The sequence below is a fragment of the Solea solea genome, chromosome 6, assembly GCF_958295425.1.
Source record: "Solea solea chromosome 6, fSolSol10.1, whole genome shotgun sequence".
Classification (NCBI taxonomy): Eukaryota; Metazoa; Chordata; class Actinopteri; order Pleuronectiformes; family Soleidae; genus Solea; species Solea solea.
Genome location: NC_081139.1, coordinates 31183642 through 31200535, shown reverse-complemented (window position 1 = coordinate 31200535; position 16894 = coordinate 31183642). Strand labels below are relative to the sequence as shown.

Here is a 16894-nt window from a genome sequence, read left to right as displayed (position 1 = left end):
GTAAAGGGGCGTTTCGTTGAGTGGTCTGCGGGTCTGCAGCTGGACCTACTTGTTTGAAACACAACATTGAGCGGGTGGGCGGTGTTCTTCCTGTTCACAACGACAAGCAGCGTGATGTGCGGTGAACCAGGCGGTGGGAATCTAACGCACCTACAGTAGAAAGACGTGAGTGTCGGATAAAAGACGTTTGGCTCGGCTGCTAGACGAAAGACAGAGTAGTGCCTGGCAGACTCGTCACGTAGCCGGCTACACTCTAGTATTGTCTCCTAGAAAACGGACAAGGAGAAAGAAGGACGTTTCTACATTTTTTTTTTTACAAAATAATCGGAACTACGCAACTACGATTTTCCTTCATTCTCCGAGTCAGACGTGTATTCGAAGGCTTGCCCTGCGCAGGCAGACGGAAATCGGTTGAAAATGCCTCCTGTTGAAAATGACACCGGGAAGAATGAACTCAAATCCCGGATTCAGCAGCTTATTGACTCAAATCAAGTGATGGTTTTCAGCAAAAGCTACTGCCCGTATTGTACGAAGGTAAGGTGTTTGTTTTGTAATAGGGACGAAGAGTGACCCACTTCACGGCGCTCAGAAACTTCCGTCTTATTCCGCCAAGTATCGGGCTTGGTCTAATTACTGGATTGTCCCTGCTAAGCTAATGGTCTCGTCTTATTGCTACAAAGTGTTCAGCGCTGTTCACCGCGCATTATAACGTCCCAGCTCGTTCGGGAGTTTATGTTGAGTCCACATATGGTTTAGTTACAGTGTTGTAATGCTACAACATTTACGTATCTGTACTTGATTTCTACCCGTAGCAAAAAGTAGTATACTTGAAGTTTATTTTAAGTATGCTTGAGTATAAGTATAGCAAGTAAACTACGGACCATGCACTTGTAGTGTACTAGAAAGTATACTAAATCTAAACTTCTTCGGACTAAATTGGAAATTTTTTAAGTTTATAAAAGTATACTTTAAGTAAACTTTTATAAACCTCGTTTTTGAGAACGTAACTTAAAAGCTCAAAAACGTAGGTGCTGTTCGAAGAGTAGACCTGTGTATCTGCGCTCGATTGCTCTTCCTTTACTGAATTTGAATTGTGAGAACTGAATGTGAAAATATATAGAATTGTTCCAATGCAATGACTCAAATTAAGCAATACAAATTGAAAAAAAAAACTGAATTCAAATTAATTTTTTTAATGCAATTATCAAGTTTAGCAATTTAAATTAAAATATAAATGATTCAAATTCAGTTTCTGGGGGCACATATTACAGCCCATATTAATGTCTTGACCTTATTTAGTACTTGGATCAAGATATACTAAGTATTAGTACTTTGGTCAAGTAAAAGCTTTAGTATTAAAGAGGCCACAGCCCGGAAGTGCCAATTAACGCTGCATTTGGATGTGTATCTGCGTCATTACCTCGTCTATGAAGCCCTAAATGTCCATAACAATCAGTTCAGCCACTGCTGAGAGCGCAGGGTTTCATTGTTTTCCGGAGCGCTACAAAGCAGCAAGGCACTATGTTGACTAAATACGTCACTGGCGAATTTCACCACTCCTGTAAACAGCAGTGTCTCCTAGTCCGGGCACTAGAGTCCGGGCACATCGGTGACATACTTTCAACCGTAGAAGAACAAGAAGAAGAACCACTCTCGTTGTCGGTAGAGAACATGTGGAAAAAAGGTTCAGCGAGTGTTTGCTCTGTTCTGGGTTGTGATAAACAAAACCAGACGCTCCACAAGCTCCCTGCCAATGTGCAAAGAAAAGCTCAGTTGATATTTTTTATATTTGATGGGAATATCCCTGCTACATTTCCCAAATACCTCCATGTGCAGCAACCACTTCACGGAGGATTGTTACACAAACTTGGGGCAATATAAAGCAGGACACAGCACCAAACTTCACCTAAAACAATACGTATATTACAATATGGTGTGGTTGACTTGTCACAGTGTCTTCTGATTCTGGGTCAGACTCCGGAACGAATGAGTAAGGGATTACGGTGAGGGGTCGGAACAACGGCATTATTAGTTCATTGTTAGTGTAACAATCAAATCAAATTTTTATTGAAATTACAATACAGCTTACTGCAATTTTCAAATCGCAGGAGATGCAATATTTGTTCAAAATGCCAAAATGTGTGTCAAAATATCATTTTAGATGAAATATTATTATACATCTTTTTCTACAGACTGAAGAGAACATCTTGGTTTCTCACAGAGCTGCACAAATATCACACATTAGTCCTTTTAAATGAGAATAATGGTGTAAAAATGACCATTTCCTCTGATGTCGCGAATCATATTGCAATCACATTTCCTGTCAAAATAATTGCAATTAGGTATTTATTCAAAATTGTTCAGCCCTAATTCCAGTTGAAATACAGCTCGTCCACCATTGTGCAATCCTTCACTTTTTTAATAGTTTTAATTCTAAAACCTAAGTACCTTTTACATCATACAATTACTTGATACTCAAGTACATTAAATGTCATATACTTTAAAAAACCTTTACTGGAGTAATATTATAAAAAAAACTGACTTCAACTTCTACTAAAGTCATTTTCTGGTAAGATACTTTTAGCTAAGTATCCCCTTTAGGTACTTAATAGAAGACTGTTTATTTATCTCAGGCAATTTATTGGCCACATACAGCGAGTCCAAAAAGGCTCTTGACTGACAAGGTAAAAGTTAGGCAAATGAATAGAATAGCAACAAATAAAATATTTACAATTTTCTAGTATCCACTCTGTTTTGTTAGCTATTACGTTTAAAACATTTGTGTCAAAATCAAATGTCCTATAATTGCTATAAGGTGTCAAAATTGTTACCTCCACAGTAACACTGTTTACTCTTATGCCACTAGACGTTGCAGAATATGGAATGACAAAAGCCACTTGCCAAATGATGAAATTTATATATCAACATACAGTGTATTGCAGGTAATTTACTGGCCACTTTCACAATTATCTTGATTGACAAAGTTAAAGTTAAGCAAGTGACATATATGTTGCTCACAAAATGTACTGCTTTTCTTCCCCTTGCTGCAGTGCCACATTGTTTTCTTAGTAATGTCAAATTATGAGGCACAACTGAACTTGTCTTATTTGAAAGCCAAATGGACATATTGGAAGAATATTTATATTTATGTCAAAAAAAGTCAACAGTGTAATTTACAGACCAGCTTTTGAAAAAGTTTCATGGTACTGTCAGGCTTGCGTTTCGACTGAGAAATGTACCTTTTACTTGGTAGGCGTTGTGTAACTTGACACGGCAGAGAACAACACAACAGCCAAAATTAAGGACATTTGTCAAGCTTTGTATGAGAATAGACGCAAGAAACGCAAAAAAAAAAGCTGTCCAACTTGGTGGATCTACAGTTTTACGTACTGTTTCTGAAGCAGAAAAAGTGCTTGCTTTGCAATGCATTTATGTGATATTCAGGGTTTGTGGGTTATGTTGGATTTTATGTTTCTTTTCTGATATCCGATCCAGTGATTCTGATCAGTATCTGACTAGTCCTGATACTGAGTATATCGGCTCACCTCTAGTAATGATTACCATATTGTGTCTTCCAGGTGAAAGACCTGTTCACAGAGTTGAATGTCAAGTGTAACGTGGAGGAGTTGGACCTCATAGGTAAGACTTGGATGTCTCATCATGTTTGCAGAAGAGCTCAACAATTATTCTTATTCAAATCATAAAAGTGAACTGAGACAACACAGATAGCAAATTGCAAAGGCTGCACTTTTGTGTATTATGAATGAATGATGTTTTAACAGAAAGATTCTATTATTTCATTTTTATTACTTCATTTAATAGTTGCAGCATTTTTGGTGATTTTTCTATTAGTTCAAATAATGTAACTGACTAGTTTACAGTTGAAGTAAAATTGGTATGCTGTTTCTCTTTTGCCTGGTTTATAAATGTTCCTTAAATTAATATTTAAAGAAAACTATTTATTATACTTCATATATTTATTATATAATGTTTTAGAGTTTGAGTCCACACAGACCAAAACAGTAATCGTAGTAGCGGGGATGTTTCGCCAGACTCTGGTCTTCCAAATCCTTTCGAGTCACTCTTCAATTTAATCTTGGCCCCAGGCCAGATCTCGATACTCCAACCGTTCTGCTTTGAGTAATTTACGCCCCGCCTCAGCTGTTGAGTGACCCTAGTGTGTAGGGATGTATGAAGTGGTAAATGAATTAACCATTTAGAATATAATGTATTGGGAAAAACAATCAAATGGGATGTTTGTGGGAGAGATTTTCCGTTCAAATCACTACTGACCATGTTACATTACATGTAAACAGCAGAGTCTGAATGATTTGTGGAAGTTATCCTGACAGACACCTGAGACATCATCAACATATTAACTTTTATAATGTAATACAAGCGTAAGAGTTTTAAAGACATAAACAATCACACATTTATTTATTTTTTCAGATTTAATAACGATTAAATGTTCAGCCCTAATAAAAACAACATTGATTCTTCCAGAGGATGGAACCAGTTACCAGGAGATGCTGCTTGAGATGACTGGACAGAAAACGGTTCCTTATGTCTTCATCAACAAGACACACCTTGGTGGCTGTGACAACACAATGCAGGTAAAGAGCAAATGGGTGTAACTGTTTCCTCAGAATACTAATGGGTTACTCATCAGCAGTGCTGGGTGTTACTGTGTTACCTACAAATAAAATAAAATAAATTAAGACCTACATTTAAAGTGATTCGGAGTAATATAAACAACTGTATGGGTTTAAACTGAATGTTAAATAAGAATAGCCTTTTCTTCTTATAGAGTCTATTTGTATGTTGCATATCTGACATAGAAGTGATTTGTAAGCATGTTAATTTATGTGTGGTCAGCCAAAATGACAAACCAAAAAGTCATCGAAAATGGGATCGTTTTCCCCTGGGACTCATCTAAAAGACCACCCTTGGGTCCCGGGTCACATTACATTGAGAACATCACTGTCTCGGTTTCTGTCAGGCTCATAAAAATGGCAGCCTGCAGCAGCTACTGGGTTGTGACAGTGAATCATACGACTACGACCTTATCGTCATCGGAGGAGGATCTGGAGGCCTGGCCTGCTCAAAGGTGACAAGATAAGCTGTAACACATTCACTATGGTACCTGTTAAAACCTGCATGGCTGTTGATCTGTGGTGCTATTTTGTTGTTTTGTCAGAGAATCCGAGTGAGCTTGTGATGAGTAACTGGTTCAAATTTACTGATTTTAAAAGAAAAAAACATAAGAACTGTGATGCGGATCAAACAAATCCTTTCACATAGGCACAGAAAAGTAGGTACGGAAGCTGCTGGTACACCCCCTAGTAATGAGCTCCTAACACCATCATGTCCACTTTGCATGTGTTTTTTTTTTTATTCTTTGGGCTATCATTAACATCAAGCTCTATAGGGCTCCAGTAGCTGATGTCACACCCTCTGGCATTACCATGATTGCAATGTGGTTTTAATTGTCTGAGTTATAACTCCTTGATTGCTTACAGATGATATCAATAGATGCATTATTAAAGGAAACAACTCTTATTTAATATTCTCTTATTTATATGAATTGTTTTAAAATATAGAAAGAGTTTGACACAAATGTCATTAATAAATAGACATAGAAAAGAATACTATTATTATACTGTATAGACATATTAGGACTATCAGCTTTTTCCAAAATTAATTTGGAACTAATTTATAATGACCTGTAAATCATGAAATAAATTCTAACCCGCCCCCACCACCGTCACCACTCAAATGTAATGTTACATCCAGTAGCTGTAAATAAACAAATAATTATATTTCTTATATTTCTGATCTTATTTGATAGAAACACAAGTCAAGTGACGTATTTGTAGACCAGTGTTTATATTATGCAACACTTTTCTTCTGAATGATACAGTGTGGGTTTGAAGAGTGTGCGGTGCAGGTTTACCGGCTGCCCTGAGTGGAAAGTGCTTGCAAGTCTTCTAGTGGTCATGTGACCCTAGCGCTCACTGCTGCAGCGAGGCGGACTTTTCTGCACACATTACGTGTCTTTCAGTCATTTACATACTAGATATTGTTAATTTGCACATTGTTAAAACTGAAATGATGATACTATCGCGGACGATATATATATTAACCACCTCTACTAGACGGCACGTAAATCAGGCGGCTGTCTTTATCATAAATGTCAAGATGGTGGATAGCGGTTGAGCCCTAGGATGCTAAAACAAACGGAGACAGGCTAATGGGAGAGAATTTTACCAGATCCCCAAAGATCCAGAGGTAACTGTGAACATGTTTTAAGTCACTGAATTTGGTGCATTAACACAAGTTAGTCTTTTGAACACTGATCTTTTCAGAAAATAAAGGAAACGCAGCTTCATTTATTTTTTATAATTTGTTAAATATTTGAAAGACTAAAAAACACATTAGTAACCACAGTTGTTTGTACTTATTTTACGTACTGGATTACAGAGATAGGATTGTTGCAGTAACTCTGGTTCTGTTGAAAACAGGAAGCTGCCCTGTTGGGGAAGAAGGTCATGGTGCTGGACTTTGTCGTGCCCACACCTAAAGGGACTACCTGGGGTAAGATGCTTCCACATTGGGCATAAATGAACATAGAGTTGAAGCAGTATTTGTTTGCTGACAGTTTTCTTGTGGTGGTACTGATCAGGCCTTGGAGGAACTTGTGTGAATGTGGGCTGCATTCCCAAGAAGCTGATGCACCAGACGGCTCTGTTGGGCACAGCCATGCAGGACGCACGCAAGTATGGCTGGGAGTTCGATCAGACAGGTGAGATCATGAATCCAATGCTGACTTGCTATCAGTGTTCGTGTATCCTTCTCAGTAGTCACGTGTGCATGTGTGTCTTCAGAGAAACACAACTGGGAGACAATGAGGACGGCAGTGAACGACTACATTGGCTCATTGAACTGGGGTTACAGGTTGTCGCTGAGAGACAAGCAAGTCAACTATGTCAATGCCTACGCAGAGTTCATTGAACCACACAAAATCAAGGTAAGTGAGTAGTTTTGATATGAGAAGGTCTGTGTGGTTCAACACTTAAATGTGTAGCATTAAGAACAATTTATTTTGCAGAAATTGAACATGATGTTTTTTGTACACGTGTGTAATTGCTTTTATTTGAGTGCGCAGATGGTGTAGACGTGCTTTGCGAGTGCTACCGTGAACACTTAACTTTTTCAATCATTCAGCCTTTCAACTTCCACGCCAAAACAAATCCCCTTTCCCTTTATTGTTCTCTCTCTTTTTATTTCCTGTCGCTGTTATGTCTTCGAAAGGTGTGTGGGGGGGGGGGGTGGCAGATGCTAACGAGAGCTTAACACAATTGTGTTTTTATTTTGTTCGATTGATATTATTGTTATCTATTCATTTTTTTTTTTCTTTTCCTTTTGCATCCTTGTCATTTTTCTGCCACCCTCCATCTTAACTTGTACCCATTAACTCCATGTTTGGTACATAGATTCATGCTGGAATTGATATATTCACATGTTCATTTCATATCTTTATAATGACCATTCAGCTAAAAAAAAAATCAATGAAAAGATCTTGAATTCAAAAATTGTAATGTTTTCATAGCCTTAGAATAAGCCTTTTTTATGAATTTAAAGTAAAGGCCTTGCTTTATGGAGGCTGAAATATTGCATCATAATGCTCTACAGTCCTCATCAGTTACAATCTGCTGTCTTAACACACATTTCTAAACACTTAACCTAAAAATGGTTAGTGTGTCAAAACGGAAGTGAAAGGTTGTGGTATTATTACGAAGGGTCAAAAGCTCATGTGTTATTCGCACATTTCAAACTTGACAGGTGTCTTGATACAGGCACGAGTAAGTGCAGTGCCAAGTTTCACATTGTTTGGATAAGTAATGCAAAAGATATTGTTAAATGTATCGCTAAAAGAAGCACACAGTGACTTTCGCCACTGTAGCCTCCTCCCCTCCGGGATGCGTTACAGGTCTCTCTGCACCCGAACCAGCAGGTTCAGAGGAAGCTTCTTTCCTGCAGCTGTCACCCTACTGAACTCGGTGACAACCAACCCATTTTCCATATTTATTGTATGCCTTTATGTCACGTTTCCACTTAAGGTCACATTATCGCAACCAAATTATACAAATGTTTCACAACATCCTGCACATCTGTGACATCAATCCTAACGTTAATGTTTCTGTTTGAAATGCATGTTTTATCTCTGCTTCAACAGTGTCTGAGAGCTTCTCTTTGTGTTTTTTAACAGGCGACAAACAAACGAGGGAAGGAGACATTTTACACCGCAGCTAATTTTGTCTTGGCTACGGGCGAGAGACCCCGCTACCTGGGTGTTCCTGGAGACAAGGAGTACTGCATCACCAGGTGAGAGCCGACATGGTGAATTCACAGTAAAAGCCAATTCTGCAAAATGTCTCTAGTCTCAATCACTGATTAATATAAGGCTACTGACTGCTATGCTAATAAATAAAATAAAAAAAAATCTCTCTGTTTCATGTCTGTTTCTTATTCCACAAGTGACGACCTTTTCTCGTTGCCTTACTGCCCTGGAAAGACCCTGGTGATCGGGGCGTCGTATGTGGCTTTGGAGTGTGGTGGCTTCCTAGCTGGCTTGGGTCTTGATGTCACCATAATGGTCCGATCCATCCTGCTGAGGGGCTTTGACCAAGAAATGGCCAACCGTGCCGGAGAGCACATGGAGGAACATGGTGTTAAATTCCTCCGGAGATTCGTCCCTGTCAAAGTGAGTCTTCACTAGACTGAACACAGCCTCTAATGGGAATGATGTCCATTAAAATCAATGTGTGTTTCAGTATGACTACTCTATGTGCAGTGGAAATGAATATTGACAAACAGTGTGATTACAGTAATTGTGACAGATGTGTATTTTAAACAAGTGTTGTGACTAAATGTATTGCTTCATAAATGTTATCATACAACTCATTTAATTCGTTAAACATATGATAAAAAGTCAAAGATTTGTTCCTCCCTTCTGACTCTCTTGTGTCTGTATGCGTCAGATAGAGGAGCTGGAAGCAGGTGCTCCTGGAAAGCTGAAGGTGACGGCTAAGTCCACAGAAACTGATGAGATCATCGAGGGAGAATACAACACTGTATGTACTCCTCATTCCTCTCTTTATGCCCACGCTTTACTGTTGACAAATTGTTTGACGGTTCTCTCTGGGCCCATTTTGTATGTATGACCTAAGTTTCAATGTATTTAATCATAAATAAATGAGGTATGACAACATCAGTAAGTCGAAGTGTGGTTGTGTGAGGTACTCATGAACAATCAGTGCTGACTGAGGCGTGCCAACAAATAATGCAAAAACATATGTTCTAGTTAAGAAGTTATTGAGAAACACTGATGGTCTAATTTTATCTTTGTACTGCGGTGTATTTATATACTTTCAATAAAAATAATGTATAAACTAAATATTAAATTTAAAACAAAGCATTCATGATTCTTAATCAAAAAACTACTTTTGGATGAAAAAAGTTTTTGTCACTTGGCATGATTTATCAAATCTCTATGAACAAATGTGCAATAATTGGACAATATATAAATAAACAATGGTCATTTTATTTTAAAAACTACTGAAAATATATTTTTAGGAAAGATTAGATAAAAGAACAGTGCATGTTTTTCTCCACTGAAACACTGCTTTGTTTTATAAATATATATTTATGAATGACATTAATATGTGTAATGTTATTTTTTTTGTTTGTTTTTTTTTCTTTCGATCTTGAGTAATCTGAAGTACAAAAACACCACTGTCTTTACTGACTTTTTCCCTTTTTATACTAATAAAAAGCTACTGCTTTGCTCCTCAGGTGTTGATAGCTGTGGGCCGTGACGCATGCACTGACAAGCTTGGTCTGGACAAGACAGGGGTCATGGTCAACCCTAAGTAAGTGTATTTTGTTTCTCTATAGAGTCTTCCTGATTAGTCATGGTGGCCTGTCCCTTTAAGACTTATGGTTGAGTCACAGTGATTCAGCAGTTATTGCCGCCCTGTAGATCTCTGCAGGGGAGGCATGTTGGAGCACTGTGGGAATTGAACAAGATATGGTACAGCTTTCTTAGTAACGGGAACGCCCGTGTACTGTCTCACCAGCTTTTCAGTTTGAAAGAATATGATGACTCCAGTAATGTATAAATGATGGATATTAACATGTAAACATTAAAATAATGTTTTGAAATACTGCAGTTAATGATTTGTTTCCCCCATAATATTGTAGTTGTTGCATGTAATCACGTCTTTAAGAATGACTTTCCACTCGTCGCAAATGAAAATGAAATGAAGGTTCAGACTGAGGCCAGCAGGGATTAAGACAGCATGAGTTCACTTTAAGAGTGCAGCGAGTCATATGATCCCCCCTCCCCATGCTGCCCAACACAAGCTTAGACCCAATTACTTTGAACTCTGTCAGAGTTCAAAGGTCAAGTTAATTTAACCAGATCACAACACAAGACACAGAAAACAGCCCAAGTACCTTTCTCTTGCCCAAGTGCTTTTAAGCTCCTAAATGATTAATCTGATTTTGATTTAGTGTGTTTTATTCTTCCACTAAATTCTCAATATCTATCCTCAGGAATGGCAAGATTCCAGTGAACGATGAAGAGCAGACCAATGTGCCTCACATCTACGCCATTGGAGACATTCTGGAGGGCAAGTGGGAGCTGACACCTGTTGCCATCCAGGCTGGCAAACTGTTGGCACGACGCCTCTATGCAGGATCAAGCCTCAAGGTACACCTGAATTAAATCTTTTCTTATTAAAGCGGTTTCTTGAAAACCATCATATCCTATATCCAACAAAAGTTGCTGTGCGTGCGTGCGCGCGTGTGTGTGTGCGTGCGCGTGCGTGCGCGTGTGTGTGTGCGCGTGCAGTCCTGTATTTGTGTTTTGACTGTGAGGCTTTGAGAACAGAGTAGACTGGATCAGATGTAATGTGTCTGTTGCATCAGTTCCACTGTATTCTGCTATTGTAACCTTTTCCAGACTTTTAATTTAATTTTTTAAATATATTTTTATCTGGATGTGAAGAGGATTTCAGAAACAATTTACTCGTTCAAGTTTAAATTTGCTGACACAAAAAACCTGATCGATGTTTGATTGACAGTTGCCATTTACTATGAATTACTAAAAAAAGTCCCAGACACGTATTGTAATCACATTTATAGCCTGCTTGAAATGTTCTCCCAAGTACACGAATACAATGTCTGTGAACTTCCATCTCGCTTCTCGTGGAGGTTGATGTGACCAAAACGTGTTCGGAAACAACAAACATACTGTACAACTTGGAAGATAACATGTCACTCATGCATGTGACCCTTCAAGGACTACAACACTCCCAAGTTGTGTAGTCATGTGGTGACTGATGCGCATCATATAACTGTGTCAACAGTTATCACTTGTAAAAGTCGCATAGTGTGAAATTGGCTTTAGGGACCCTTATATTGGAAATCTGCTGACATCACTGACCGATCCTCCGCTGCTGTAATGGTCAACTCGTAGGAAGGATTTATTCCCCCCCCCCCCCCAAGTACACATAATGATTAATTGTCCATGTTTTTAGTGTGACTACATCAATGTGCCCACAACTGTTTTCACTCCACTGGAGTATGGTGCCTGCGGTCTGTCGGAGGAGAAAGCTACGGAGCTCTACGGACAGGGCAACATTGAGGTAACACACCTACACGGTCAGACACCGTAAATCGGTATAATTTATATTGTAAAGAGCCTAAGTCAAGTTTTTATTTTGTTAGTGGGTTTTCCTTACAACAGAAATGATGATAACATAGCAAATGGAAATGTAGAAACAAAAGTATAAAACCAAATGGCTCAAACAGGACACAACCACTAAAAGTAAAAAAACAAAACAAATGGAATACATGAGAAACTACACAGAATACTCCACTCTGCAGAGCAGGTCACATATTTAATACTAAAGTCATACACTCAAGGTAAGAGAAGCAATTAAGTGTTTTATTCTTGTTTATTATCATTATTATTATTATTATTATTAATAATAATAATAATAATAATAATTATACATTTTATTTGTTAATAATAATAATAATAATAATAATAATAATAATAATAATACATTTTATTTGTAAGCACCTTTCAAAACACTCAAGGTCACTTTACATATAAGAAAATAAATCAAACACACAAAAGTTAAGATTAAAGTTCAACACGGTAGAAGTCTGCTCACAGTAACTCATCTAACATGATTGCCCATTTAAGCCAACATCACACAGGCATTTCCTGGACTCTGTCTGTTCACTTTCCCACAAATTCAGACACAACACAAAGAAATAACAAAAAAGTGTTGGGCTGTTCAAAGATTTAAGGAGATTAGTAGAGTTGCAATTTCATATACAGATCCAAGTAAAGCCATTAAAGACGGAAATGCACAGCGAATTGTGAAAAATGTTTCCATACTGGAAGTATTTTGTTTGGTATGAATCAATGTGGCTTTTATTTGCATGTAATGCCACTACTGGCTGTATTTGTTGAGCTCTTTTTGTTTTGAAATCTGGAAGTATTCCTCGTCATCATGGCTGAATTCAACATGTTGTTTTTATACAAAACAAAATACTGAACATTTCAAATGTTTTTCTTCTCCTTGTATACAAGAAATAAAAACTGACCTGAAAACTGTGACCCAGAATGACAATACAAGCTGAACCATGGGTTTGTGACTGGTTGTGCTCTTCATTCAGGTGTTCCACACTCTGTTCTGGCCTCTGGAGTTCACTGTGCCCGGCAGGGACAACAACAAGTGCTATGCCAAGATCATCTGCAACAAACTTGACAATGTGAGATTAGTACTATGACACATTTGTAACAACTGCACTCATAACATTCAATGAATGTGTCACATGAACAGTAATGGTTTTGTTTTTTGTAGGATCGAGTCATTGGGTTTCACTACTTGGGTCCCAATGCAGGAGAGGTGACGCAGGGTTTCGGTGTAGCCATGAAATGTCGTGTCACCAAAGAACAGCTGGACGGCACCATCGGCATCCACCCAACCTGTGCTGAGGTAACAGAGTGGGCAACGTTTATCTGTCTGATGAACCCAACGGTTTTTAACAACCGATTTGTTTTCTCATATTTCTCTTATTTTGCAAGTTACTGAACAGTGAACAGACCAAACTATTTCCCTATGTAAAAACATAGCCCTGAGAATATACTGTATATCTCTATAACAGAGCGTTTAAGCCACGGGTGCCCAACCTTATTTGACCCAAGATCTACTTTTCAAGTAGCCAACCTTTTTTTTATTTATTCCAACACCCTCGCCTTGGGATCAGTCCGCGATTGACTGGTTGGGCCCTCCTGGCTTAAGCCAAAGAATATTCCTGAACAGATTGGAATCAGTTGCCGACATGTATCATGCGTGGCTGTGCTCTATTGATCAGTTCTGCTTTATTAACTCTTTTTGATCTGTAACCACTGATAACTGTTTACATCATCCCACCATTGTTGTGGAGGAAAAGGATAACATCCACCGGGGATGGCTTGAATGGCCTTTGTGTTGCGTTCAGTGAGCTGTCGGAAATTGGAGGCGTAGGTCTGAACAGACAGGACGAATCACTTATCAGTTTCTATTTATTAGGATGCAAGCCAACACAGTGTGAGGACGTTACAGTGTAACGGTACGGTTCATAGTTACGGGGGAAAATAAGAAATCTGCTTGTTTGTAGTTAAACAGTTTTAGCTGTCAGTATGAAACATACAAATAAAATGTATAATGTGCTGCACTTCAGAGTTCTGCCTTTTCATACCATTTATTTTCCGTTATGTAATGTTTAAATAATCAGAATTTGAACATTTGTGAATTAATTCAGAATCGTCCACATCTGAATGTTTTTCCCCTCCCCTACTACACGTGCATAAAAATAGTTTACACGCTGTGGTTTTCTTGTCGACAACGAGAACGTTGTTGACAAACAATTTGCCCCCCAGGGATTAATAAAGTATTCTGATTCTGACATTGTACGGTTCCCTGACAGTAGCCTTTCCCGTGACGTCACATGGCCGCGCTTTGCTGTGACGTCACTCTTGGATATAAGATTGTTCTGGGCTTTTTATGGTCTTTAGCAAGTTTTTACAAACGCCACAAAATAAAAATATAGAATATAATGAATGTCTTGAGGTGTCCTGTGGACACTTTTACAGGCGTCTCTTTTACTATTGTTTTGGATGAATTGAGACAGGGATCGATTGCTTCTCCCTGGTGTCCCGGATGTTGACTCTACTGAATTTTTTGACACTGAATTTATTTATTTATTTTTTTTTGAGATATTTGATTCCAGTATTGTTACTTGTGTGTTTGTGGACGTTGCAGAAGGCATGACAAAGCTGCTCTGCCTGCCTAACTGATGTGTGTGTCCTCATCCTTCCAGGTCTTCACCACTTTGGAAGTGACCAAGAGATCTGGTGGAGACATCACCACTGCAGGCTGCTGAGGTTAAACCCTGCTAGTTTAGCAGGCTGCTCTCATCCAGATCCTCACTTTACTCCGCACTTGTTTCTCAGGACAAACCAAACAACACAGCAAGTGTCTGAAGCAGTGATCGTGAAGAATGTAGAGCCCAGACTGTGGAAGTCTGCAGCTCAGGCTCTGTAACTGTGACATGAGAGCAGCCCGCTGAACAGTGGGGTTACTTCGCTGCTGTTTTTTTGTTTTGTTTTTTCCCCACTGGCCACCTGTGTGATGTTCTCAGAGGAGCTCCAACACCAGTCTGTGTGTGTTTGGGCTGTTTGTGACGTCCTGGCCCGTAACCACTAATGAGGTGGGCAAGGATCGATGTCCCTCTGCAGCAGCAGCAACACCTGATGGCTAACGCCCCTCTACCCCCCCCCCCCCCCCCCCCCCGCCCACGCACGCCGCCCCTTTGTCCTACCCCCAAATGTAAAACACTTGGGCTTAAATTGACTTAAATAAAACATGTAAATGAACACACAGAGGGTTTGAATGGATGCTTGGCTCTGAAGTTATTGTAACCTCATTATTTAAGTGGGTGGGTGTGTTTGTTTGTGTATAGATTAAATGTAGGGATGAATTGATACCAATATCACAAACTTGAGTATCTACTGATATGGGATATCAGTCTGATAGTCTTTATCTCAAACATGAAGCTTCAACAGCAGACACGTTCAGCTCACTCTTATTCTGGTCACATGGTGGCGCATGTCTCTGCCTCGGCCTCCATACTCACTTACTCACTTTTGCCATCCCCAGCTGACAAAGGCCCATTAGGTCTGAGCAATTTATCTAAACTATCGATTTTTCTGCCCTATTTGAATTGCTTCAAGTCTATAATGTGTTATTATAGATTTAAAACAAGATGAAGCCTTATCACATCAAATTATTAACAGCTAATGCAAGAATGAGAACTCATGTTTCTAACGTGTATGTATTGTTAAAAAAAAACTAATTGTAGTTCTGATTTGAAAATGAGAAATTGTTCAGTTCCGATGTTCTCTGTGCTCAGTGAAGCATTTTTGTGATAATTGTGCTTTCATCTCAGATCCAGTGATTTTTGACCAGTACCAGGCAGATACTAATATTTAATATTGGATCCACTCGTCCCTAATTATATGCCATCTTCTCTCATTATTTCACACATTCCTCTTCCTGGGTCTTTATATAAAGCTTTGCTGTCTTCATGTGTCAATATCCAAGTCATGGAGAATATATCTTTTGATTTAAAAAAAAAAAAATAAATAAATAAATAAATAATCTGCACAGATTAGGAGCCAGCACATACAACACCTCAAACCCTCTGCTGTATCACAATCATAAGAAGATAAACCTAAATTATACTGTTTGAACAAAAACATATGCCTTCATTAAAAAGCTTGTTTGTTGAATCTTGCTGTCTGCCTCTGCACTATCTGTATGTTAATGATGTATTCAGTCTTCTAGAGGACACTATTCTGATGGGTCATCTGTATAAACAACTTGTTTGTTGGTGTGGAGCCACTGGAGCTTATGTTTCTCTCAAGATTTAATAAAGGAATAGTTCACCTTCACTTCTCTCAGGCTTTTTATCTGTAGAAAAATGTCACATATGAACTCAAAGCCGCAAATCTAATACTGACCCACAGTTCTCAATGTGTTTCACAAAGTAGAAACACACATGCAGACATGTCCTCACTGTATGATCACTCACCACACACACACACACATGCAGACATGTCCTCACTGTATGATCACTCACCACACACACACATGCAGACATGTCCTCACTGTATGATCACTCACCACACACACAAGTGCAGACACGTCCTCACTGTATGATCACTCACCACACACACACACACATGCAGACACGTCCTCACTGTATGATCACTCACCACACACACACACACATGCAGACATGTCCTCACTGTATGATCACTCACCACACACACACATACATGCAGACATGTCCTCACTGTATGATCACTCACCACACACACACATGCAGACACGTCCTCACTGTATGATCACTCACCACACACACACACACATGCAGACATGTCCTCACTGTATGATCACTCACCACACACACACATGCAGACATGTCCTCACTGTATGATCACTCACCACACACACATACATGCAGACACGTCCTCACTGTATGATCACTCACCACACACACACACATGCAGACACGTCCTCACTGTATGATCACTCACCACACACACACACATGCAGACATGTCCTCACTGTATGATCACTCACCACACACACACATGCAGACACGTCCTCACTGTATGATCACTCACCACACACACACACACATGCAGACATGTCCTCACTGTATGATCACTCACCACACACACACATGCAGACACGTCCTCACT

General features: G+C 39.1%; 1 protein-coding gene across 1 annotated transcript; it reads left to right on the top strand.

The window, feature by feature from the left end:
- Positions 1–78: 78 nt before the first annotated feature.
- txnrd3 (thioredoxin reductase 3) lies at positions 79–16078 on the top strand. Its single transcript, XM_058631862.1, has 16 exons — positions 79–534; positions 3579–3639; positions 4504–4613; positions 5000–5107; positions 6522–6594; positions 6683–6802; positions 6885–7027; positions 8270–8385; positions 8539–8764; positions 9042–9134; positions 9856–9932; positions 10618–10774; positions 11604–11711; positions 12757–12852; positions 12945–13079; positions 14446–16078. The coding sequence occupies exons 1-16, from the start codon at positions 418–420 to the stop codon at positions 14506–14508; spliced, it is 1803 nt and encodes a 600-aa protein (XP_058487845.1). The 5' UTR covers positions 79–417; the 3' UTR covers positions 14509–16078.
- Positions 16079–16894: the final 816 nt, after the last annotated feature.

What these genes read in the sequence shown, in the direction of transcription:
- txnrd3 (XM_058631862.1), top strand. Translation starts at nt 418, where the DNA reads ATGCCTCCTGTTGAAAATGACACCGGGAAGAATGAACTCAAATCCCGG. An exon ending in GGAGATTCGTCCCTGTCAAA is followed by an intron (nt 8,765 to 9,041) that starts GTGAGTCTTCAC and finishes TGTATGCGTCAG; the next exon opens with ATAGAGGAGCTGGAAGCAGG. An exon ending in ACGGACAGGGCAACATTGAG is followed by an intron (nt 11,712 to 12,756) that starts GTAACACACCTA and finishes CTCTTCATTCAG; the next exon opens with GTGTTCCACACTCTGTTCTG.